Source organism: Myotis lucifugus, unplaced genomic scaffold (assembly GCF_000147115.1).
Source record: "Myotis lucifugus unplaced genomic scaffold, Myoluc2.0 scaffold_48, whole genome shotgun sequence".
NCBI lineage: Eukaryota > Metazoa > Chordata > Mammalia > Chiroptera > Vespertilionidae > Myotis > Myotis lucifugus.
In genome coordinates, this window is record NW_005871096.1 from 6,152,417 (window position 1) to 6,178,701 (window position 26,285).

Sequence of the window (26,285 nt, forward strand, 5' to 3'; positions counted from 1 at the left end):
CGACTGGCTTTTTCCTCCCTAAAAAGAAAGGGATTATTTTAACTAATTCTAGAAAAACAGGAAACACTAAAAAATGTGGGGAGGGGGGGGGGAGGAGAAAAAGTTACCTGTACCCTTACCTCCCAAAGATAAGTGCTCTCAATATTTTCACCTATTTCCCTCTGGCCTTCTCTTGGATTTTCACTGAACACACATAAGTGGACCTTCCACCCCCTATTCCGGGTTTGCATTGTGTCGTCTCCTCGGCCCATAATCACCCTTTTACAACATCATAATGGGGTGCAGAGTCTGAAGCACCCAAGTAGGAGCAAGACCAGTCAGTCGGCACTGGGTGGCACTGGGTCACCACGCTGGTCCCAGAGAACGGGGCCAGGCGGGGCAGGCACATGTAGGACTCGTCTCCAGAGAGGAGCACCTGAAGCCCCTCAACTAGGAATAAACAAAAACGAAAGGGCCACCTCACAGGCCTGCAATTCCAGGGGGGAGCTGGGGCGGCCTTTGGTGGGAACTGCTGGGGGGGGGGGGTAGAAATGGGAAGCAGATGTCCCCCAGGGGCTCAGAGAGAGGGAATGTGGGGAGCGTGAGAAAGAAGTGAGTGGCCAAGGACAAAAAGCAGAGGACGAGAGGGGGGAAAGGTGCCGGAGGTGCACAGGTGACCCGCAAAGGCGGGGAGCAGAGGTCGGTGGGGGTTCTGCTGGCACAGGGTCCTGGGGTGAGAACTCAGGCTCAGTTGCTGACAAGGGACGAGCTGCTAAGAGCCAGGCCCCTGACAAACTTTGCTGCCCTCCCTCCGCCCTCGCTCCAGCTGCTCCCGCATCTGTGACTACAAGCTCACCCCACCCATCCCATTGCACAATGCTTATCCCAGATGATCGCAGCCCACGTCCACCAAAGGAAGCCCTGGCCTTACGAGTTCGGGAGGACTTTCCTGCACCACTGGAGGCGGGGATGGGGAAGTCCGCACTATGAAACACCGAGTTTAAAATAGTGAACCCCGCCCCTCCCCCCGGCCCGCACAATGCTAACCAGACACGTGTGGAAATGTGACCTCCACCTGGAAAACCCCGGCCCCACCGCTGCCCTCACACACCCGCATCCTGGAGGAAACCACCGGGAAAGGAGCATTTGCCACCGCCCAGCGCTGGGGAGACGGGCGTGCGTGCCAGATGTGCGTGCCAGCTGTGCGTGCCAGCTGTGTTACGTTTGGGGCTGTGATGTTTTCCATCAGAAAATGGAAACGGGCTCTATGATCAGCGAATGGCTTCCTGCCCTCCGAGTCATGATATCCACGGGAAGCCTCGCCAGACTTCTCACACTTAATCCGGTGTGTACAGTGATGCTTCCTCGCAGCCTCCACGGACCACGACTGGGGATGGCGTGGCCGGCACACCGGCTCCCGCGCGGGTCGGCGAGAGGGAGGACTGTCACTGAAGTAATTTGGTAAAGACGCACATATCTGCTCCTCCAAGGAGGTGGCACGACAGAGAAAAGCAAGTCCTGCCCGCGGGGCTAAAGGTGGCGGCGCCCCGGATTCCCAGGAAGGTCAGCGCCAGGAAGGGGCCCTCCGGAGCCCGAGTGTGCGCCGGCCGCCGGGTCTCCCCTCGCTGCGCTCGCCAGCGTCTCTGACATTTGGAGAGCGGCACACTGTCTGACCTCCGCTGGATGCTTTTAAAGAGTGAAACATCTATGACTAATTTCTTTACACTGATGCTCGGTCTTTTGTCTCTGCCCATCAGGAGTCTGAAAAGACACCGTCCCCGGTATCTGCGCCAGGGGGCTCGCCTGGCCCACAGTTTCCACCCCTGAACGCAGAGCACAGGCTGCTCAGCCAGGAGGCCTGCCGCGGCCGCAGGTGTGCACCTGGGTGGGGCAGGAGCATCAGGCGGCCCAGGACCCACGTGCTCTTAGGCTGCGACTTCAGGCATGACGTGCGCTTTGCCAAAAGCTGAGGCCACTGTGCGAGCCACCGCACGCTACCAGGAGGCCCAAACGGCTCCTTATGGGAACACGAGGGGCCCCCATCTGCTACAGAGTCTCAGGTGGTCCAAGAACCTCCTAAGAGCCCAGTGACGCTAAAAGACAAGGTGGAGGAGGTGGAATTAAAGACTGGCTGCCATTTGTGGAGGGAACTGAGCTGGTGTTTTATTTCCTTTCAACCCTTAGCAAGAGGCTGCCTGTCTCTTTCTCGAAGCGCTAGCTCCCATCTCGTGGATGCTTCCTCACTGTTGCCCCAACACTCGACTCTACGGGGTGGGTGTGATGGCTACGCCCATGCTGCAGCTGCGGGTTCTGCAGCAGCTGTCCCTGGTCAAACAGCTCCTAAATGCAGGAGCAGGACTGAACCCCGGACCAGTCTGACTTAAGAGTCCATACTTTTCGACTCAATAATAAAAAACCCAAATAATACAGTTAAAACGTGGGCAAAGGACTGGAACAGACATTTCTCCAAAGATGATATCCAAATGGCCAACAAGCATGTGAAAAGATGCCCGACATCACCAATCATTAGGGAAATGCAAATCAAAACTATAACGAGATACACTTCACACCTGTTAGAAGGCCACTATATACACACACACACATACACACACACACACACACACACACACACAGAAAGCAACACCTGTCAGTGAGGATGTAGACAAACAAACTCTTGGGCGCCGTTGGTGGGAATGAGAAATGGAAAACAGTATGGATGTTCCTCAAAAAATTAAAACTAGAATCACCATATTATCCAGCAATTCCACTTCCAAAAGGTACAAATAGAAAAGAACTGAAAAAAGGATCTCGGACAGACATCCGCACACTCATGTCCATTGCATCACCACTCACAATAGCCAGGAGGTGGAAGCAGCCTATTTACTGACAGATGAATGGGTAAACAAAACGTAGCTTATACTTACAGTGGAATATTATTCACCTAGAAAAGGAGAGAAATCCCATCACATGCTACAACAACGATGAACTCTGAGGATATTGTACAAGTGAAATAAGCCAGTCACAAAAAGGCCAATACTGTATGATTTGACTTATATGAGGACCCTAAAGTAGCCAAATTCATAGAAACAAAGTACAATGGTGGGTGCCAGGGTGAGGGGGAAAGAGAGAATGCATCGGACTGTTTAATGGGGACAGAGTTTCAATTTTGCAAGATTAAAAAGTTCTGTAGACCAACTGCACCACAATGTGAATATACTTAACTATACTGACCTAGTCACTTAAATGGTTACGATGGCCTGGCTGGTGTGGCTCAGTGGTTGAGCGTTGACCTATGAAGCAGGAGGTCACAGTTCGATTCCAGGTTAGGACACATGCTCGGGCTGTGGGTGGGCTTAATTCCCAGTTGGGGGCATGCAGGAGGCAAATGATCAATGATTCTCTATCATTGATGTTTCTCTCTCTTCCTTCCTCTCTGAAATCAATAAAAATATTTTTAAAAAATGGTTAAGATGGTAAATTTTATGTTGTGTGTTTTTTACCATAATCAAAAATCTGTACTCTTAACCAGGATGCTACACTGACTCTCGAGCCAATCATGCCTTTCTGAAATTACGTGCAGCCCTTTTCCCTCAAGGGCCCAGAAGCCATTTGCAGGAACAGTCCTGCAATGGGGGTTATGACTAGCACGGGTCACTTTATTTCGCCTCATAACATTCCAGGAAAACAAAGGGCTGCAGGCTGGAAGGAGGCAGCAGAAAAAACTCAGGCAAGGCCCCTTTAAAACCCTGGCAACTCGGAAAAGGTGTGCGAGGAAAGAGTCTTGATGTAAATAAAGATCTGAGATTCCAGGATATCCTCCCAGAGGTCACACCAATTCAAAAACGAAATCAAAACATTCCCAAGCCCTGTCTCCCTGCCATCTGGACACTGTCCCTCCCTTGGCCTGTGAGGGCTTCCCAGGGCACGCACTTTGCCTCACTTGGGCCCATGTTCCCATTCGTTATGCAATACTGCCCCCCGTGGAAGGAGCCTGTTACTGCCAGCCCCATGTTACAGAGTCCTGGGGGTGGGCAGCAGCAGGGGCACCCCACAGCCCACGGCAACCCCCTCCCCCTAGGGCTCCTAATCAGGTGCCCTGCGTCCTCCATCGCCGGGAGCTGACCCTGGACACTATGCACAAGGCAGGTAACAGCTCACTCGGGTCTCAGTCTTCTCATCTGCGAAGTGAGGCGTGGGATTAAGAAACCCTTTTCTTCCTCACATGAAAACAGGCAAATAATCTAAGTTATCAACAACATCAAGGAGGATTTAGTGAGCTCCACAGACTCAGGGCACCATATTAGAAATATTCAATAGAAGTATTTAAGCAAACAAAAGAGCCTTTTTGTCTCAGACAAAAACCAACACAGACATACAGGCCAGACTATGGAGACAGAGCGGTACCATTCCAGAGCGAATGAGTAGCCAGAGGACGGCAGCCGGATCCAGCAGGGAATGGGCCGCAGTTCACATTAACACGGTGCCCAAGAAGGCAAAAGGCAGAGGCCCTCCACTGAGGGCACCAGGGGGTGACCACCCACATCATTTTACCCTTAGAAACGGACACCATCTGTTCCCCTTTTCCTATCATTGATGTTCCCTCTTCAGAAGCCATAAAACAGTTTACTTTCAGGAACCTTAAAATGACTTCCACCATGGAGCGTAAGCTTTAACACACTATGTGAATTTAGAAATAGAACATATTGATTTAGACTAAACTATTGATTACAATTTCAAAAAATGTTTTCAGTTGTAGGAGAAGAGCAATCAGAGAAGATGGGATGTGGTGTCTCTAGCTACCAGACCTAGAGGAAAAGGTTCCATAGGATATTCTATTTCTTAACATAACTTTCAAAATAACAGATTCCCATACTAGTCTCTGAAACTAGAAAAATAATATACTGAAATCTTGTTTCTGCTGGAACCAGAGAAATTAGGACTCTCGATGAGCATGAGACAGTGAAGTCTCTGCGACACTTTCCAGGGCGGTGAGCGGGTGAGCAGGCGGTGAGGGGCCCTGGAGCACAGCTGTCTGCAGGGAGGACACAGTGGCGGGAGGGCCAGGAACAAGGAGACCCCTCGAGTGAAGACCTCAAACGTTTGAGTTTCATTTCTGCAAATTAAGGTCATCACCTTCTCAACTCAAATGGCTGGCCATGCCCAGTCAAACAATTCCATAGAAAAGAGGGGAAATTTTTCACCAAATGGTCATCTGTAGTTTAAGCCCACCAGGGAGGAGTGATTTTACAATCGGGCCCATTTCCAATAAATCTGAATTCTGGCTACCATCAAGATTTGAGACAGAAAAGCATTTCCATTCTAACCTTCTATATGACTAATATAATTTAAACGTTTCTTAATTAAAAATTAGTTTTTCCTGCTAACAAAATGTCACATTATAAAATGGAAAAAGAGAAAAGGGGGAAATATCAGCTAACACCACGCCTTCTCACAACTTCTACAGAAAAGCACAATGTTCTCTTTGCAGTTTTTCTCCATGTATATGTCTCCATGTATTTTTTTTTCATTGCTACATGTGGCTAGTGGCTACTGTATTGGACAACACGGATCTGGAGGCCGAGATAAGTAACTCCACGGCAAAGTAAGCAGCTCTCCACCAGGGGCAAACACAAACCCTTAAGGAACATCAGGAAGGGAGAGGCTGATTATGCCCGAGAGAAAGAAAAAATGGTGACATCCGACGTGGCCGGAAGGGAGAAGGAGGGTCTGTCAGTGTCACAGAGCCCGTGGGTGGGGTGTAGAGGACGGAAGACGGAAGATGAGCAGGTTTCTGGGTGAAGAAAACCATCCATGCAAGGTCATGGCTGCATGAGAACAGCACCCAGGGAGAAGCCACGCAACCTGCCCGGCAGTGCCGCAGCCCCTCGGCTCGCCACCCACTCCACGCTCTCCTTCACTCTTACAGCTGAGGATGCGTACAAGGTGGCCATGTGCTCAGCCAGAAATCCAGCCTCCCTTGCAGCTACGCGTGGCCAGGTGATGAGTTCCAGGTAGTAAGCCAAGTGGAGCTCTACCAGGGATTTCTGCAACAGTTTTGCTCTCTTGATTCAGCGGGGTCACCCTTCCCCTCTTTTGCTTTCTTCTTTGTTCTGAATGGAACCAGAGGGGAAGCTAAAGGTGGAGCAACCAGCTTGTGCCCACGAGGCATCTAAGATGATGAAACAGAAAATCAGAAGGGGCCTGGTGACATCACGGAGCCAGCCCTGCTCTACCATCATCCAGACTTCTTGTTAATGTAAGAAAAAGTAATCCTTCTTTGCTTATGCCAGTGTAGTGAGATTTCTGATACTTTCAGCGACACAATCTCTAATGCCAAATTTAGTACCTGAAGGTGAGGGGCTGAAAAATGTGGAATTGGCAGAGAAAATTAGGCAATGAAAATAAGGAGGAACCTCCAACAGATGAATGGACAGCTGGTGACTTTGTTGAATGTTGGGAAAACACCTGGCCTAACTATGTAGCCTACTGTACGCTGGGACTTACACGAGCATGAATGAGACTATAGCGTTAGGGATGATGAAAGGAAACTTCTAGAAACCCTCAGGGGAAGACTATAACCTCGCCATCACCACAACTGTCCTGAACTGAATGCTCTCGAGCTCACGTACCTGGACAGGAAATGAGTAATACTTCAGCTTTCTGTGGAAAACCTATTTCACATTCTCTAAAGTATAAAATGTATAGTTTGGCACTACAGTTATCTTCAGAATTATATCAGACCATAATTACAGTGTTCCTACTTTGGTAAATGATGTTTAAAATCTTGTTAGTACTCATTCTGCAGATATGTTCATTTATTTGAAAGTGATAAAACAAAACTACTGGGGGGGAAATCCATTTACAAAAAAAAACACAAAACCATGCAGTTTAATGCATCCCTTGGCTTTATCTCAGAATTTTGCAAAATCAAGAGCTCGCCCACGGTGCTGGCAGCTGTAACCCCGGGGCTGCTAGCACAGTGAGAATGCATGGCTATACCTCTGGGAGATATACGTGCTTTCATTTAAGTAAATAAATTTAACAGAAACCATTCAACTAGGAAAATTCTAATTGTGTTGTGTGTTTTTTAAACCACATGACCAATAAATAATGCCCCAAATGTATGCTCTATCAGCAAGAGTGAACATTTAATTCTAGAATACTCCCAACATAAGCACTGTTATTTCACTCTAACACAGTCTGTCTCCACACCAACCTAAATTTAAGCAAGTAGACCAGTCAAAACTCTTGCTATCTTATTCCTAAAGCTGTCAACAGTTCGTTACTATACCAATCGTAGCGATGTGAACTAAGCACAGTGGGCACCAACTACGGGCACACTGGTCAGTACTTCTAGCCTCATCTCTAAAATAATGGGCGGCAGCACGTACCGCGAGGAGTCCGTGTGAGGGTTACCATCTAACTGTGTGAAAGTGCAAGCACTGAATGCTTAACGCATAAGGCTAATTACAGTGGCTATTGTTGACATTAGACTAGTTTTACTGACATGAAAACAGAATTGGTTGGCTCTTTCACAATCTGCCATAGGACACATTTCTCATTTTCAATCTGTTTATTTTACTAACAACTACTCAGGGGGATTTTTGGCCGGAATTTACATCAGAATAGCCTGCACCCTGGCCTACCAACAGCTGCAGTTTGAGAAACTGAAAGGATCAAGGACCGCAAAGTGTGGTCTTCAAAGCTGCAGCGTCAGCATCACCTGGGAACTTGTAAGACATGCAGGTTCTCAGGCTCCGCCGGGAGAATCCCACTCCCCATTCGGAAACCTTGGGGGTGAGGCCCAGCAACCTATGTTTCCCCAAGTTCTCCAAGGGACTGTGGGCACTCTCCGTTTGAGAACAGTTGAAAGAAATGTAACCCTGCCGTAACCGGTTTGGCTCAGTGGCTAGAGCGTCGGCCTGCAGACTAAAAGGTCCCAGGTTCGATTCCGGTCAAGGGCATGTACCTTGGTTGCGTGCACTCCCCAGTAGGGAGTGTGCAGGAGACAGCTGATTGATGTTTCTCTCTTATCGATGTTTCTGACTCTCTATCCCTCTCCCTTTTTCTCTGTAAAAAAACCAATAAAATATATTTTTTTTAAAAAAGAAAAGAAATGTAGCCCTGAGCCAGTGCCGCTGACCTGTGGCCCTGTGGCTGCCCCCTTGGGGTGGGGAGAGCTGTGGGAGCCCCTCGCCTCCCAGGCGCTCCCGAGGGCAACATGGAGTCCCCTGCACCCTCACTCCTCGGCCTGGAGCAGAAGTATCAACAAGGCCAGCCAGCAGGGAGCCTGGTGCCGGGGGGCCAAACCTCACCCACCAATCCAACAATCCTTCCGGTCAGAACCAAGTAACAACTCAAAGCCCCCCAGAGAAGAAGGTTCCATGCCAGCTCACCCTCAAAACCCTTTAACACATTCTGCACCAGTAGTTTTATTGCTAGCTTTACCCAGTGGCTGGATAAGTTTCTACTGAACGAGTACAAAAAATGTTTTACAAAGTATCATACTTTAAAAAGATATTAGTGGCCCGGCTGGCATGGCTCAGTGGTTGAGTGTCAGCCTATGAACCAGGAGATCACGGTTCAATTCCCGGTCGGGGCACATGGCTGGGTTGCAGGCTTGATCCCCAGTCGGGGTTGTGCAGGAGGCAGCCGATCAATGATTCTCTCTCATCATTGATGTTTCTATCTCTCCCTCCCTTCCTCTCTGAAATCAATAAAAATATATTTTTTAAAAAGATATTAGTTTGTAAGAACATGTAATAAATAACTTCAAAATGCAACAGGTATTTAATTTTAAGGCGTGCCTTTAACATTTATGTAAAACACTGTGTGATATGAAAACACGAGAATGCCGTGATCCACCCGCAATGTGTTAATATGTGTGCGGGGACGTTTGTGGCGGCGCTCTTCATAACCCCCGACAGGGAGAAGCACTCAAATGTCCATCAGCGGGTCAAAGAACAGCAAGATGTGTTTACGATCTACAGAGACGATGGTCTATCATACGACCCCAGAAAGGAACAAAGCACTGACACCTGCCACAGGATCGACCTTGAGAACAGGGCACTAGGTGAGGGGAGCACATGCAGAGGGGCCCACATGTTGCATGAGTCCCTTTATACCAGTGGTTCTCAACCTTCCTAATGCCGAGGCCCTTTAATACAGTTCCTCATGTGGTGGTGACCCCCCAACCATAAAATTATTTTCGTTGCTACTTCATAACTGTAATTTTGCTACTGTTATGAATCGTAATGTAAATATCTGATATGCAGGATGTATTTTCATTGTTAGAAATGGAACATAATTAAAGCGCAGTGATTAATCACAAAAACAATATGTAATTATATATGTGTTTTCCGATGGTCTTAGGTGACCCAAAGGGGTTGCGACCCACAGGTTGAGAACTGCTGCTTTATATGAAATGTCCAGAATAGGCAACTCTGTAGAGGCAGAAAGATTAGTGGTTGCCTAGGGCTTGGGGGGGAGGGGGTGGGGATGGAAAGTGACATCTGTGAGTTTCTGGGGGGACAAAAATGTTTTAAAATTAGATTGTGGTGATGGTTGCACAACCCTATGAATATAGAAAAATGTACATTTAAATGAGCAAATTGTATAGGATGTGAATTTTATCTAAACAAAGCTGTGTTTTAAACTAGACAAAACAAACTCTTCCTTCCAAGGACTCCCTCCTCAAAGCCAATCTAACATACCTGGCCCCTGGCATCCCTGGCAGAGCTGTGGGGGCACATAAGTCGGCTTGAGAGCAGTGGTGAACAGCTGTGAAGAAGGCCAGGCAGAGGCAAGCAGGCAACGGGGATGCAATATTCAAGGAGGCACCATTCTCAGGGCCCTGTAAGTGCAGGGTCAGGGCTTGCAGGACCCTGAAAGTGAGTACCTCCTTAAATTCTGTACTCAGGGCGCCTGCTTGCCTCATCCAAGTCCTGCCCTGATTTTGAGGGTGCTTCATGTCCAATGTCTACAGATTTTATCCCCCGAGACTATTCAAACTACGTAATCAACAGCTCCTCATGCCTCCATGAAACCTCCAGGTTTTGACTTTGAACTTTAACCCTGCCAGGGCACAGGCACAGTCTCTGGAGTCAGCTCAGTCCTGAGGAGGAGCCCCCTGCCAGCTAGGCGCTGGAAGCAAGGATTCACACCCCTTCTGACTCCAGGGCCTCCCGGGCCCAAGCCCTCAGCCCTCAGCTCTTCCCACCAAGCACTGGAGGTTGAGATGTTGGATCACCAGCAACCCTCACCTCCACCCAGTGCACCAAGCATAAGGACTGACTGTAAACACTGATGGTTGGCTAGGAAAGCTCAATCAGTGCTAACTTACAATTTTACCAGGCACAAGGATAGCAAACTGAAGCGAAATCCTGCCATTTACTGTGGCTTCCCAACATCTGTAATGATGTGTGAAGAAGCACAATACAGGGGGGAAATCTGGTAGCTTCCAAATGCAGAAGTGCACAAACAACCCGATTCCTGTCTGCAACATTCCATCTCGAACCTGGTCTTTACCCACCACAGAAAAGCACAGTGACATGGAAAATAAATTAAGAACAATCTTAAAAAGTCATGTGTTTCTGGCAACAGCAGACCATGTTTTTTTTCTCCCTTATTTTGTCCATCCCCTAAAACACTAGAAAAAATAAAAAAACAACATCTCGATTTAGAAGGTAGCTTTCCATTCAATTAAGTTGCAAGTGAGGGAGGAAGAGACGTACTGCAACAAAAATAAGACCAAAAACAAAAACAGAGGGGGGAAAAAGAAAGAAAGGACACTTTTCTGGTATTTTAAAGGAAGCAGGGCCATCAAGATACAGGGAGCAACACTGCCATCAAGTGGTGACAGTGTCGCAAGTCACCCTCTGATGTCTAAACCAGTGGTCTCAGTCAGGCAACAATCAGAATCATTCCGGAGAGTTTAAAAAGAAAAGAAAGAGGCCCGGCCGGTGTGGGTCAGTGGTTGAGCGTCAACCTATGAACCAGGAGGTCAGAGTTCGATTCCAGGTCAGGGTACATGCCCGGGTTGTGGGCTCGATCCCCAGTAGGGGACGTGCAGGAGGCAGCTGATCAATGATTCTCTCATCATTGATATTTCTATCTCTCTTTCCCTCTCCCTTCCTCTCTAAAATCAATATATATAAAAACAGAAAAGAAAGAATTCATGCCCAGGCCTTGTCCCTAACCAAATAACTTAGCGAGGCAGAGAACCAGAGGGCAGGTACAGCCGCATTTTAAAAACCCACCACCTGACTTCGGTGCACAGTGGGTGTTGAGAACCCTGGATCAACACAAAAGGTGTCACTATGAGGTTTCAATTTCCCAGTAAAGTTTTACTCAGTGCTATTCTGCTTATATCATCCACTAAAATTTCCCAGTGGCATATAAATTCATGGAAGCTTGGCTATGCATGACACAAGTCACTGTCAAAGAGCAGTGTCTGCATTTCCACGATAATATAAAAGTCATCCTACAGGTTCAGGCTGTAGTCCCTAGTTCTGCCAGTTCCACTTACATCTACTATCTAACCCAACAGACCTGGCCTTATCATAAATTAGGCATATTGACACAGCTCTACTCACAACACAAAGACCCTGAGAACTTCAGTTTCATTCGACTATTTGCTTATGCAATGGATTTCAAATCCATATATCTCATTTATATCAGATGGGTTTTTATTTTTTCTTTTAACAAGACACGTAAAGCCTGAACACTTCTATCGCTGGTGAAATCTGTAAATGCACAATGTAACAGCCAATGCTGAAATGAAAGGTATTGGACTAGGACTAACATTGCTCCTTGGCACACAGAGGTAAATAAAAGGACCTTCCTCCATCCCATTTATTTCTTTTTTTTTTTTTAATATATTTTATTGATTTTTTACAGAGAGGAAGGGAGAGGGATAGAGAGTTAGAAACATCGATGAGAGAGAAACATCGATCAGCTGCCTCCTGCACATCCCCCACTGGGGATGTGCCCGCAACCCAGGTACATGCCCTTGACCGGAATCGAACCTGGGACCTTTCAGTCCGCAGGCCGACGCTCTATCCACTGAGCCAAACCGGTTTCGGCGATCCCATTTATTTCTTAACAAAAAAGAATTATCTTTTGTATGATACTAGGAGGAACAACTGTGCAGTGTTTCTACTAGCAAATATCTAGTCAGAAGTTGATTTGCAGCATTTTTTTTGCAGGCCTGACAATTCAGTCAGAACCCGCAGCTTGGAAAACAAACGCCACACACCCCGAGCCCTTGGTGCCACCCCAGGGACAGAGCATCCCCGGGAAATAAACAGGAAAGAGGCAGAGCCCCAGTGCTTGGTTTCGCTGGGCACATTCTCAGATTCTTCTGTGTCCCTGTCACCAGATGTTTTGTTGTTGTTTTTACTATATTTTCCCAACCAGACTAACTGCTCCTCCAGGCAGCACAAATCTTCTCGAAAATGTCACTACGACCCAAATTTACTTGAGTCCCTCGTCTGTGACACGTGGTGGCTCCCTGGCTCATCCAGAGTGAGCCCAGCGGCAGAGAGGTGCACAGAGGAGTCGCGCCAGGACGAGAAGGTCTGGGCTGGAGATACGTGGCCACTTGTCCTCAGTCCTGGCTGCTCAGCCTGCACAGCATCACGGGGAGCCTGTCAGAAGTGGCGACCCTCTGACCACCCAGACCCACTGCATCTCGGGCTGCCCATGGGTCTAGCCCAGTGGTCGGCAAACTCATTAGTCAACAGAGCCAAATATCAACGGTACAACGATTGAAATTTCTTTTGAGAGTCAAATTTTTTAAACTGAAACTATATAGGTAGGTACATTGTTATTAACGTAATTAGGGTACTCCTAAGCTGGCCTTTGCTAAAAACGTCCTCAATCTGATTGAGGTACGTTCGCTGAGGTCGACCCCTTCCAACTCTCCCATTCACACTCGTCTTGTATACTTGTTTTGTCTATCTCCTTTCGTTCATCCTCTCTATATGTCCAAACCATCTCAACATACCTTTCTCAATCCTTGACACTACATCTTCTTTCACTCCACAACATTCCCTAAAATTAACTTAATAAATTTTACTTAAAGTTTTAAGTCAACTTTGTACTGTACGTGCGCGCCCGCACATGGTATTTTGTGGAAGACCCACACTCAAGGGGCCAAAGAGCCGCATGTGGCTCGCGAGCCGCTGTTTGCCGACCACTGGTCTAGCCGCTAAGGCAACATGCCCGGTGTGGGTCCATGCCTGTCCCGACCACAGTGGAAGTTCCTGTGCCTTAAACATGGGGAGCAGACAGTGACAGAGGGCAAAGGTGCCTGATTTGGGAGAAGAAAACTCACAGATAGATATTAGGAACTCATCCTCCAATCCCAATGCTAACATGACTGAAGCCAAGTCCACACATTGAAATGCTCAGAAATGTATGGGTGCCGGGCCAACGGGAGACGGTGGGTAGACTGAGCATACATGCCCGACACAGACGCCCGCAGGGGACCTCCGGTGGGAAGGAGGCCACCGCAGGACACACACGCAGGGCCACCCCCGGGGGTGACTCCGTCATCTCTGGCCGCAGTCCCGGCCTGAGTGCGGTTCAGAGCATGAGCTCTGGGATGCGGACCCACGAGCTCCAGTCCTGCCTCTGTCACCCGCTCGTCCTGTGGTTTGGGGACAGTGATGGAGGCCACTCCACCACTCAGGTCCTTCATCTGCAAATGGTGTAATAAAAATGCCAACCGCCATAAAGCTGACTGGGAATTAAAGGAAATAATTCATATAAAGCACTTCCACAAATGAGGTCATAATAAGTGATTATTATAATCATGCCCACTTAGCCTTAAATGCGTTTATTCTCTCTCCTCTCTCTCCCTCTCATACACAGAGTACCTACAATATAATAAAAACATTCAGACAGCATATTTTAATTTCAATAAGAGAGCAGAAGGGACAAGTGCCTAGAGCAGTGGTCGGCAAACTCATTAGTCAACAGAGCCAAATATCGACAGTACAATGATTGAAATTTCTTTTGAGAGCCAAATTTTTTAAACTTAAACTATATAGGTAGTTACGTTGTTATTAACTTAATTACGGTACTCCTAAGGCTTAGGAAGAGCCACACTCAAGGGGCCAAAGAGCCGCATGTGGCTCGTGAGCCGCAGTTTGCCGACCACTGGCCTAGAGAGAAACAGGAGAATGAGGAGGGAGTTAGGAAATCACCATGAACAATATTAAGTGTGTAAGAATCTGAGCAATTTACTCGCCTCCTTGAAAAGTCATAAAACCTGTGCTGACAGGAGGAGTCTGATGGCGAAGATAATGAGTAACTGCTGGAGTCTGTTACAAGGGGGTCAATGCTGGGAGAAAACTCAGGATAAGGAGAAGGGAATGTCTGGTGGGAGGGGGGAAACCAGGCAGGTTTCTGAAAGGTGATTTTAAGCAATGATCTGAAGCGAGTGAGGCAGTTAGTCACGGGCACACGGGGAGAAGCTGCAGTAGCAGCTCGTGTGGCGAGAGTGCGGGGCCCAGCAGGAGACCTGGTCGAGGAGAGGTGGGCGATGTATCAGGACTGGCCTCACGCACCCGGGCCGGCTCAGGACCCCTTCCTGGCAGTCGCTGAGGAGGCTGGGCATGAAGCATCGGTGATGATTACGGACTAGGAACGGCGGCAGCGGTGCCTGCACGTGGCCCTGTCGTGTTCGGCCCTTCCGTCAATCACCGAAGGACACAGAAGGCACGGCTCGTCAAGGTTACCCAGCTTTGACACACACCGGTGACCAGAATCACGCTTCAAAACCATCCCAACCGAACTGGCCGAACCAACGCTGCAACACTTCACCGGGACCAACTGTTTGGGGAAAAGCTTTTTACAAACCCTTTCTCAAGTGCAGCTAGACATCAGTCCACTTTATCAAGGAGTTCATGGCCAAAGGGACAACATACTGTAGGAGTCAAGAATGGGAGACAGGCCTGGCCGGTGCAGACCAGTGATTAGAGTGTCAGATTGGGCACTGAAGGGCCTCAGGTTCGATTCCCGGTCAAGGGCATGAACCTGGGTTGCGGGTTCACTCCCCACCCCTTGTCAGGGCACATGTGAGAGGCCACCAATCGATGTCTCTCTCACATGGATGTTTCTCTCTCTCACCCCCTACCTCCCTTCCACTCTCTCTGAAAAGCAATGGAAAAAACACCCTCAGCTGAGGAAAAGAAATAAATACATAAATAAAAATATATAATTTTAAAAAGAATGGGGGATAATTTCTTAGAGCCGAGAGAGGTTATGGAGGGCCCTGCCTGAGAGAACAGTGGCCATCGGTGTAGGGGAGAGGCTCCCTGTGAGGCTGGAGACTGCAGAGTGGGCTGGGGCAGGTCCCACGGGGACAGCGGGGATGGTGTGCCCAGCGGACAGGCCTTTGACAAGAGGAGTCCCTAGAGCAGCTCTAAAGGGAGCAGCTACTCCAGGACCCTCGCCATCTGAAGTCCGGGGAGTAGAAGGCAGCATTTGCACTCCGTGTGGCTGCAGAGACCAGGGCAGGAGGGCGGGGGACCTGGGGCAGGACCTGGCTGGGTCTGGGAAAGTGCGTTTGAAAACTCAGGTCTGTTCCAGAATGGGGCCGCTGCCTCGCACAGCCGTCCTGGCGCTGGTACATTCCCGGCCGCCGAGCCAAGCATCGTCAGCGCACTGCCATGACAGGTACACATCCAGATGCAGATGAAGGACCTGAGTGGTGGAGTGGCCTACACCGGGGCAGCGGCCATATCCATCACACCTCAATCCCCAGCGATGCTGTGCTGGGCGCCACTTTCAAACATCGAAACTCCAGGTGCTACTGCTGTTCTGCTGTTTCAGCCACAAATCACAGTTCAGTTCCCCCTCCAGGGCTTCCCTCGGTCCCTCCCCACACACTCCCAACTCTGTCCACACCCCTCCACATCCAGGACGCGGGGGGCTGCAGAGGGGGGCTCCACAGCGCCCCCCGTGTGGGGGCTGAGGTAAGAGCTGAAAACATTCGCTTCGCTGACCCCCTCCAGCAACAACCCCCCTCGCAGTACCTCCGAGGTACTGCCCTTGACGGAATCGAACCTCAAGCCTTTAGTCCAGGGGCCCACGCTCTACCCACTGAGCCACACCGGCCAGGGCAGAGGTGCCACCGAGGTGTTGGCAGCTGCTGCGAGGATCTCTGAACATAGCGACAAGCATTGTATTTGAGCTTCTTACTCGGGGAGCTTTAGAACCAGGGGAGATTCTGCCTGGAAACCCCGTGTCAGCTCTTCTCCCACCGGCGCACTTGTGCTACAGGCAGAACCCGCGCCAGAATCTAGCAGCTTCGTTTCGGGGCGGGCCTCACCTTCGTATCTGCTGGGCGAGTCGCTCGCTTTCTGCGGGGTCGCCACGCGGAGGAATATCTGCTGCCTCCACGAGTGTCTCCGCGTCTTCACAGGCGTCCCGCTGGGGTCGCCGAGAGGGTGGGCTTTGGCGTCCAAGTCCCTAAAATTACAAGAGAATTGATTTATGACTGGTGAGGAGCTAGAAACAGGTATTTTAGCTTTCGTTTTTGTCTTTTAAACAACGCATTATAATATCAACTCTCTTTGCATAAGGAAATATAATTAGATCCTTGCAGAAGTTAGTCCAGCGCAGAGTGGGCCATCACTCCTGCGCGCTGCTTTCTTACAGGAGGCTCTGCATGAAGCGTGAGAGGACATGCCCCTCATTCATTTCCATGGTAACGAGATTTAGAAATACCCTCCAGGAATCCTTAGCTTCCAGCTGGGCCTCTCTGGGCGCCACTTCATTATGCAGAGGAACTGCCTACAGGGGGCGCTGTCACCAGGGCCACACTCCTCCCTGGTCTGCCTGTGGGAGTATTTTCACAGCACAGGCCTGCGTCTCCACAGGTCATCACACAAAATACAAAAGTTAAATTACATAGAACCGCCAAGGCAGTAATTATTTGGTCACTTGCTGATGACTACTGACTTAACTTTTATATTTTTAAAACTATAAAACACAGTACATTTATCAATATACATAACTAACATCGAGTCATTAACGTGCTTCCTATTTGCAGGACAACTTGGGGAAGGAAGCCCTTATAATCTCCACCTGCGTGTGTGTACATATACAGAGGTGGGCAAAAGTAGGCTTACATTTGCTCGTATGGAAAATAATACAATCATTAATAATCATACCAAATAAACTGTTTCGTGCACCCTCAACTGTAAACCTACTTTTGCCACCCCGTGTACATACCCACAACTGGGCAATCACGGGCCCCTACAGATCGGACACCCAGCCGCACGCTCACTACCCACAGCTCCAATGTCACTTAGAGAACCGGGTAAGACCTTCTTTAATCTTCTGAAAACAGCAGCACATTAATAAACGAATCCTCGTCAAAATTAGAAGAGGCTGACAGTACATTTTTTAAAATGACATTCAGTAAGAAAAAAAAGTATAAGAAAGAAGATACAATAAGATTTAGCTAAAATGACTTTTCAAATGGCAAAAGAACAGCTGAAAATCCCTGTATGTCTAACAGTTCAACACTCCACCCAGGCTTGAAACAGCTAAAGGAAGCCCTACCTTTTTGTGCTCATAAAGTCAGAGGTGTTATTTTCATCTACAGGAGCCAGAAATTTTAGGAAATTTGGCACAGAGGAGGAAGAGTGGAGTTTTCTCCGCAGGGCATTGCGGTAGGAGATGCTGAGAGTTCGGTTGGAAAAAGAGTTCAGGATAAAGAAATAAAAACATACAAAGTATAAAACACCAGCTTCAAAATTAAAGCAACATTTTAGTTCTAATGCTAAGAGAAAGTAAACCAGGTGGGAAATTAAAAATAGTTTACAAGTGAGATTTAACTTGAATTTTTTGGTTAATAAAATTCCATTTTAAATGAATGGAACCAATGAGTTAATTTAAAAGCATCAGTCCATTTAGTTATGCGAGATGAATGAATTCCGAGAGCTGCCATGCAACACGGTGCCTGGGGTTAACAATACGGTGTGCGACCCTTTAAATACTTGTGAAGAGTGCAGATCTCCTGATAAGCACTCTTACCAGAATAACGGAAAATCAAAACAACCAAAAAAATCAGTCCATCTTCCAAAATGACTCTTTCAAACTGGAAAAATTAATGAGGGTGTTTCTGATGTGGCACAAACTGCATTGTCTAAGGTCAAACACGTGTTTTAACGTGTGTGTGTGTGTGTGTGTGTGTGTGTGTGTGTATTGGGGCAGGGGAATGTGACAGTAAGTATATACAAATGGCTTGCCATTAAGACCTTTTGAGGAAATTAAAATTTAGGAAAAAATTTAATTTTGAGAAAATTAATCAATAGTAAAATTAAGCCGAAACTGGTTTGGCTCAGTGGATAGAGCGTCGGCCTGCGGACTGAAGGGTCCCGGGTTCGATTCCGGTCAGGGGCATGTACCTGGGTTGCGGGCACATCCCCAGTAGGAGATGTGCAGGAGGCAGCTGATCGATGTTTCTCTCTCATCAATGTTTCTAACTCTCTATCTCTCTCCCTTCCTCTCTGTAAAAAATCAATAAAATATGTTTAAAAAAATAGTAAAATTAAGTCAGTTCGAATGATAGACTGAAAATAATGAAAATAAAGACACACACACACACACACTCGTGGCCCGGATCCCCTCCATGCAGCACATCCTCTCGGTGCGAACCTCCCAGGAAGACAAACGACACTGAACTTGCCATGCGAGTGCGCTCACCTCTTAGGCACGGCATTCCCACTTTGTTCTCCACTCGTGTTATGTTTTAAGGACTTAAAAAAATTTGGTGAGGAGTCGGAGGGGTTAAGACGAGGTGGAGGAGCAGGAACTGAAGGACCTGAGCAACTTTTAGATTCGCCAACAGGTGGATGATTCCCACTAAATAGCAAGTAGAGAGAAAGCACTGGGGTTTAGAGGCAGAGGGGGACCAGGAGGGCACGACAGAGGGGCCAGAGGCCGGTGTCTCACTTCGCTTCTGCATCCCGACTCTCATTGGCAAAGGTAGTTTTTAGTAAAACAAAGAGTATTGTGAAAGGTCATTCTTGATCATTTCCCACCTATCTCCACAACCAATGGTACTGTTTCCTCTATCCCCTTTTTAGGAACTGACAGGAAAAAAATTTCAATTGAAACAAAGGCGAAGAAAAGCAAACCGAATTCCAGAGTTTTAAAAATACATCTCTCTTGAAAATGAACAATAACCTGCCTTGAATGTCAATGTCTCATTTCCTGGACACAAATAAGAAGGGTTCGTACAGGGTGCGGAACATGCAATAGGTAGGGGAGAGAGGGGAGGGAGGAGGAGGTGGCGGGGGGACATTTCCCCCTCCCCCCATGCCTCTCAGCCACTATGTCCGGCATGACCCATTAGGAAGCTGCATTCTCAGGGGAGAAGGGGAATGCGCTGTCAGGGACACTGATCCCCCACCTCTGCCTTGTGTGAAACACCAGGCTTATTAGCCAGAGAACGAGGCCTCTCTAGACAGGAAAGTTTGCATTCGCACTGAAAATGCCAGGACTGAGTGTGGCAACCCAGTGGAGAGGTAGAAGAAAAGGCCCCAGTGTGAGTGCAGAGCTTTAAGACACATGACAAGAACCTCATAAGGCCTCCAACCGTGTTGTCTCTAAAATGTCGTATTATCAAATATTAGCTTCTGCAGTGTGTCCTGCTTGGGGATCCTGGTCATCCAGCCAATTCCAAAGAATTGCCCGAACTGCTTTCAGCGGCTGCCTGAAGACAAAGCCGAGAGGCCCCGCTACATTGTTTCAGGACTGTCAATGCCGTCACTTCTTCACTGGGAACATTTCACCCCCCTGCCCCCCGCCCCCCGCCCCCGGGGTGGACTGTGCACGATCCAAGCATGACCTGCACTGACACACGTCCTGTGGCTTCTGTTGTAGGCAGGTGTGGCCCTACTTCACGTTTATGAGGCCAAGGGTTGGAAGAGGTGTTTTACAGTTAATTTTAAAGATAACTGTCCACTTCTGGTCTCTGACACTTAGGGTCAAATGCATGGCCAAGGGACCCCAGGTGGAACAGGAGGACTTCTGTTACTCTAGTTACTTACCCATGTCTGTGACAAGGAAACTCCCATTAGAGCCCAGTTATTAGAATTAGCAAATCTTGTTACAAGACTCTAGGATTCTCCCACCCACGGAGATTTTAGAAAACATCTGTTCCAATTTTGTCACGGAGAGATTTAGGCAGGTCACAGCCAGTTCAGGACAGAGCTGGGGCCGGGGCCCACGCCTCTGCAGCCAGCACAAGCGGCCACATGGCCCCTCAGGCTCCACCCATCTTGGTCCCACCGAGGACATGCTCCCGGTGTTCAGGTGAGTACCCCGCCCTGCTGGCCCGCTCCCCACTTCTCCGCAAAGCCACGAGCTAAGTGCCAAGGTCAAACCACCTGGCTCTCCTGGAGGAGTGACCCTTATACACCATAAGGGTCGTTTCTGCTCGGTTTCTCCTGCTTCTCACCAACACTTGTAACAAGTATCACTTCATCTATGTTTCCCACGGTGGGCGGGGGGGGGGGGGGGGGGGCGGCAGGAGAGGGGGCCGGAGGAGCGTGCCACTACTTCAAGTTTATCTCTTTAAGCCAAGAGTAAACCTGACTCGGGGTTCTCTCTGACCCAATAAACATACTAGGTGCCAGAGTCCATTCATTGTCTTCACTAGCTGAGTTTAGACAGAGACCCCCAAAAGCTAGTAACCTTTGAAGTCCTAGCAAAGGTCAGAACTGCACCACCCAGTTAATCTAGGAACCACCCAGTTAATTTAGGTAATAATAGCTGAAGCATCCCCACCTTAGTTCCCTTAATTCCTTAGATACTTGTGTAGATCCTTGTTGATTATTGTTGATCAGATATTCTGCCTATTTCTGGAAATTGTCTACCAATGAGCTAATCCATGTGTCATTCAAACCTCCTTACCCTAAGGCTACCCCAGACAAACCTCCTTACCCTAGGGCTACCCCAGACAAACCTCCTTACCCTAGGGCTACCCCAGACAAACCTCCTTACCCCAGGGCTACCCCAGACAAACCTCCTTACCCTAGGGCTACCCAAGATCAAATAAAAGCTTGGAGCGGCCTGAGCATCAGTGGAAGTCCTTCGGGACTTGCCCGCCTGGTCCCCCAATATTGCAAAATTATCTCGTGTCTTTTTCTTTCATTTTCTTTCACTCCTCTTTCAGATACCGAACCCTACTCCACGCAGAACGTGGAGGGAGTGTTACTCGACACTAGGGATGCACATACCTGCTTAGGAACAGGTATGGCCCAGCTATGCTACACAACAGATTCACATTTTAAACAAATCTTACTTTCGTTCATGAGGCGTCTCTGTGCTCACTGAGTGGTACCTCATAAGTTTCCTCTGCGAGCCCCCCGGGGAGCCCTGGGCGGGTTCCGGAGGCTCCTGGCACTCCACAGGGAAGTGACTCAGGGTGTTCGCCCGCCGTCGGTAGCCCTGCTGGGGGGAGAGCAGGGCAGGCTCTTCCGTGGGAGGGCTCTCCGTGTCACCGGACAGCAGGTCGTCTGAGGAGCCCAGGAGCCTGGTTCTGCTCTCAGACGCGGGCGAGGCCTCCTTGTCACACACACAGGGCTCCTGGAGGCAGACAGACAGCAGATCAGACGGATCCCAGGAAACCTGTGGGATTTACAAAGCTCTAAACCCCAGCAGCAGGAAAACAGTTCAATATGTAAGCACATCTGATGATAATGCCATGTGCAAGCCACCACAACCCATAAGGAAATAAAAGCCCTTTACATGCCTGCTTGTCAGAGACAAAATGCTAACTTGTGGGACAAATGGGAAACTGCCCAAATGCAAGCGTGAAGGACGCAAACCATGACACAGAACGGTTCCAGGCCAAACGCAGTTTCCTCCCTCTGGAAAACACAACTGAACTATTGCTCGTAAGATGCGTGATGAGGGTTGGGAAACTTGTCTGCACTGCTTAAACAAATCGAGTTCTTTATCTCTGCCAAGTGTGTCCATACATGTTGCACCCACACTTTAAGGCTCTCTCTCTGGATTTGATCTAATGCTAAGATTTAACTTGGTAATCTTGAGGGTTAAAAATTATATCCTCAATTATTCTTGGTATATGGAAAATCTCTCCCTGGGCACTTATTGCCACGATTCAGGGCCAATCACTTATCTTCTTTCTGCACCTCAATTTCCTCGTCTCTAGAGTGAAAATTTATCTCACTGGCTTCCAGAATGAAGCAGGACAATATAACCGGAAGTACTCTGCTCACTGTAAAATGTGACACAAATGTAAGGTGTTGTTTTGTTAGGTACTCCATGAACTTACTGAGTAGGACCTCAAACATTTGTTGAGAATCATGACAAGAGTTTAATACTGTAGATTTTCAAAACACATACTTTTTCAAAGGCATGAACTACTACCCCTCAAACTGATGCTTAGCACTGCACTCCCAGAAGTTGGTATGTGGCCAACATATTTTTCTCAAATCAAAAAATATAAAATAAGAGGAAGTGTACCAACTTGTCCCTACTGAAATTGCTAGAAGGGTTAAATTAATCAACATGAAAAGAGTAAAAAGGAATGAATGCATCTAACAGTGGACTACATTCTCTCTGTTCATTTGCTATATAGTTGAGTGCCTTTTATTTACTTATTTTTAATATTTATCTTTATTGTTGAAAGTATTACAGAGGTCCCCTTTGTTTGTTTGTTTTTTTTCCCCATTGACCCCTTCCATTCTGCACCCATCCCTCCCTACTTGAGTGCCTTTTAGATGATAGGTACTAAGGATTTTAATTTATGTGGATTGAGAGGAGAGATGATAACACTTAATTTTGTAGGAATTAGATGGGAAAGGTTTAATTCCCAGCATACTATGAAATGATATTTTAAACATAACTAAAATATGTTATTCTTCTATAGTTCCAAGGATCCTTTTCAGGCAAGGATTTAAAAATTTGTCTAAGACACTACATCACAGCAAACAATCTCCACCCTGCAGACCTGTTCACCTCAATTCTCATTAACATCCTCCACAGTCTATGAAAGCTAACTAACCCTTAGCTTAAACTTACACCTGAAAGGGCCACTTGGATGTCCAGTTCCTTTGCAACTCCTAGGTGATCAATTTATTGGGAGAGATCCAATTGCATTAAATGTGCACCTTTACAACAGTTTCTCTACCTCAGGATGAAAAAAAGGTCTACAGGAGTGCACATAAAGATACACACACAATACACACAGGCGGCTTCTGAAAAGCTGCACTTCTCCTAGAACTACCCTAGAAACTCAAGCTATGTGTATATTCCCAGATGTGTGTTTTGGAGAAGAATAAAAAACAAGCAAGACTTATTGGAAAAGTCCCTTGAGTGGCATGCGTGTCTTCACAGTTATCTTTACGTGCAGTGGTCTATCTGAAACACCTTCTTCCCCGTCCACTTCCACAGGGATACTTCCTACCCTTTCTTCAAGATTCCATTCAAAAGCCTCCCTGTTCTCCTCTCCAAACTTCCCCTGGTTCCACTGACCAAAAATAACTCCCTCTCCCCTCACTGTGACCACTAGGCCACCACCGTCTCTTATCCAAACTCCCAGGGCTCCTACCAGATGCTGGTGTTACTTGTGGGCCTGTCACCTCTCCTACCAGAGAAGTTCCTACAGGGTCTCACTCCCCAAAGTGGGTTCCCAGACCACAGCATGGACATCGCCTTGGCACTTGTCAGAGTTCAGAGTCTCTGGCCTCCTGCCAGGCCTGTGGCATCAGAGTCTGCATTTTAACCAGAACCCATTCAAGACGCCCCTCAGGATCTGAGAAGTACTCATGGAAGGTAGAGTTCCTCACTCTGCAGGTGGGAGCACGTCCGCAGGCAGTGATGCCAACTGAGAGCTGTGCCCTGAACACTTTTCAAACAGAAGAGAGAACACCAGCATGTGCCACACACCGTTTACAGTAAACACTGTTTTGTGACATTTTAATTTTGTGAAACTTTTGTGTGAGTGTGTATGTATGTGCTTGTGAACCATTTCGCAGTGTTGCATGTGTTTCTTACTGTTCGTTATGATCTAAAAAGTTTAAAAGCCACGAGCCCAGTAGGGATCTCAAAAGAACTTGGAGTTGCTGTGCAAAGGCGCTGGCTTCCACAAAAGTTCCCTCTTTCTTAAATCTGAAGCCCTTGTGTAGCAGAAGGAATGCTGACTTCCTTAGCACAAAACCCAAAACCCATGTGTTGGTGGTTAACAAGTTGAACTAAACAAGTTTAAATGGCTTAAATGTCTAGAAAGCAAGAAACTAAAACAAGGACACGGGTTTGTCACCCAAGAGAACCACTGCTGGGTCACTGTCACCAAGCCGTGCTTGTGGCAGAGGCGCGGGCTGGAGCGTGGCGGCTTATTTAAATGGAACAGAAATGTCTAATCACAATCTCAGAGCCAGCTGGAGGGTAAAGTGAGGTCCAGGAATTTGAGCTGCATACTTCTCAGAATTCACGAACCCACTTCTGCGGTTTGCCCAATTTCAGTTATTTTTAATATTGGAAAAGCTGCTTGGGAATGAAATCCACTGTGGCTTGCAGTAAATCCGATCTCAGTGGTCTGAATGTGTGATCTCGTTTCTCTGTTTAGGGAATGGCATCTGCTGAGCCACATGAGAAGTCTGTATCATGGTCTAACTGCGTGGCCAGCCTCCGTGGCACCACGAAGACTGAAACCACCAAACTTTCCTTGAGTGGAGATAGGAGGCCTCTTTGTCCCTTTAGATAGGCCCTGTAGAGACAAGATGAACAAGGCCTATTTGCTGGCTTCTTAAAGGCATCATATAAAGAAAAATGTGCTTACTTTGTTGGTGTTATTTAATGTGCTAGACACGGAGCCATCCAGATCCAGGCTGGCAGAATGTTCCGGAAGGCCTCTGGCTTTATTGCCCTATGTAAAGAAAAGGCAGTTGAGTTATGACCCCTGAGGCTTCTGCAAAAGCATCACCTAGCTGCATCGTGGTTTCTGTAAGTAAAGTCAGGAAGAATGCATCTCCTGAGAAATGCTGCTAAGCACACGTATACATTAAGACAGCCAACGTTTCTGTCTTTTGGTTTTTTTTCATAGCACACCAACCTAAATGCTCCAGAACACCTTGTGGATTCGTCAATTGGCAGTTTTAATAGGAAGGAAGAAGAGACTATTCATTAATAAATTGTCATGGTAGTCTGCCGGCTGTATGACACTCACAACATTCCGTGCATGTGGGAGTCTCAAAGACAGCCACCCACCCCCGGCTTTGTAAATGGACTGTTTTTAATTATGTCTAAGGATGCTGCAAAGTTCTCAGAAGCATCTTCAAACAAAATAAAAATTAACTTTAAAAAAATACAGCATTTTTTTAAAAAAATTGGGTCAGGAAATAAATAAAGAACTGTAAGATGATGTTGCAAGCTCCAGAAAGGTTATCACACTTTGATTTCTGAGAAATGCCATTTATAATCACTGGGGGTGGGGGAGTGGGATTTTAAAGAACTCCCATATCAGTGCCTGCGTATACTTCCTATTTCTATTCCTGTAGAGCTGCAGTCCACACACCTTTCTGTAAAGGCCCAGAAAACAAGTCTCTTACACTTTATGGGCCATGGGGTGTCCATGGCAACTACTCCACTCTGCACAAAAGCAGCCTCAGACAACTGGTGAGTGAACGGACGTGGCTGTGCCTCAATAACCCTCCACGTACAGAAATGGGAGGTGGGTGGCATTTGCTCTGATGGCTGTAGTTTGAGGACCCTGCCACAGAGTTCCAGGTACAAAACAAGAGCTGCGGACAGAAGCTGGATTCTTACGTTGTACCAAGTGACACCAGGGAGAACAGAACCCACACTGGGTGCATCTAACCTGTGCCCTTTACAGGAACTAGCCAATGAACAGCATTTTGGGGAGAGACAAAAAATTCCATGGGATTATATATAACATAATACAAAAAATTGGTTTCACCCATGCCAGGTTAAAAACTGAAATTAAAGTGTAGATAACAATATTGTAAGATTGAGAAGACATTAAAAAAAGATTTCACCTTCTATACTTTACGATGAGCACAAAGTGAATAAAAGTAACAAATCGAATCAGACACTCTTTTAAAAAGTGACTTAAATCAGGAGAAATTATGCTACTTACCCGGGACAAAATACTTTCCAAAGACTCCGCTAAAGATCTCTTCGCTTTGTTTTTCAGCATGTCGAGCTTAAATCGAGTGGCACTGGATGGTAATTCACTTCCAATATTCTCTGCTGCAATCTGTGTTGTCTAAAAAATGAAACAATGGAAAGTTGAG

At 47.5% G+C, this 26,285-nt stretch overlaps 1 protein-coding gene across 1 annotated transcript in view; it reads right to left on the minus strand.

The window, feature by feature from the left end:
- Nucleotides 1–26,285, minus strand: part of TBC1D1 (TBC1 domain family member 1) — a 207,145-nt gene that overhangs the window by 52,506 nt on the left and 128,354 nt on the right. Inside the window, 6 exon segments of the mRNA XM_023753657.1 lie at nucleotides 16,319–16,458; nucleotides 17,557–17,676; nucleotides 18,703–18,861; nucleotides 21,308–21,591; nucleotides 24,812–24,898; nucleotides 26,129–26,257. Of these exon segments, the coding sequence (XP_023609425.1) occupies nucleotides 16,319–16,458; nucleotides 17,557–17,676; nucleotides 18,703–18,861; nucleotides 21,308–21,591; nucleotides 24,812–24,898; nucleotides 26,129–26,257 (919 nt within the window).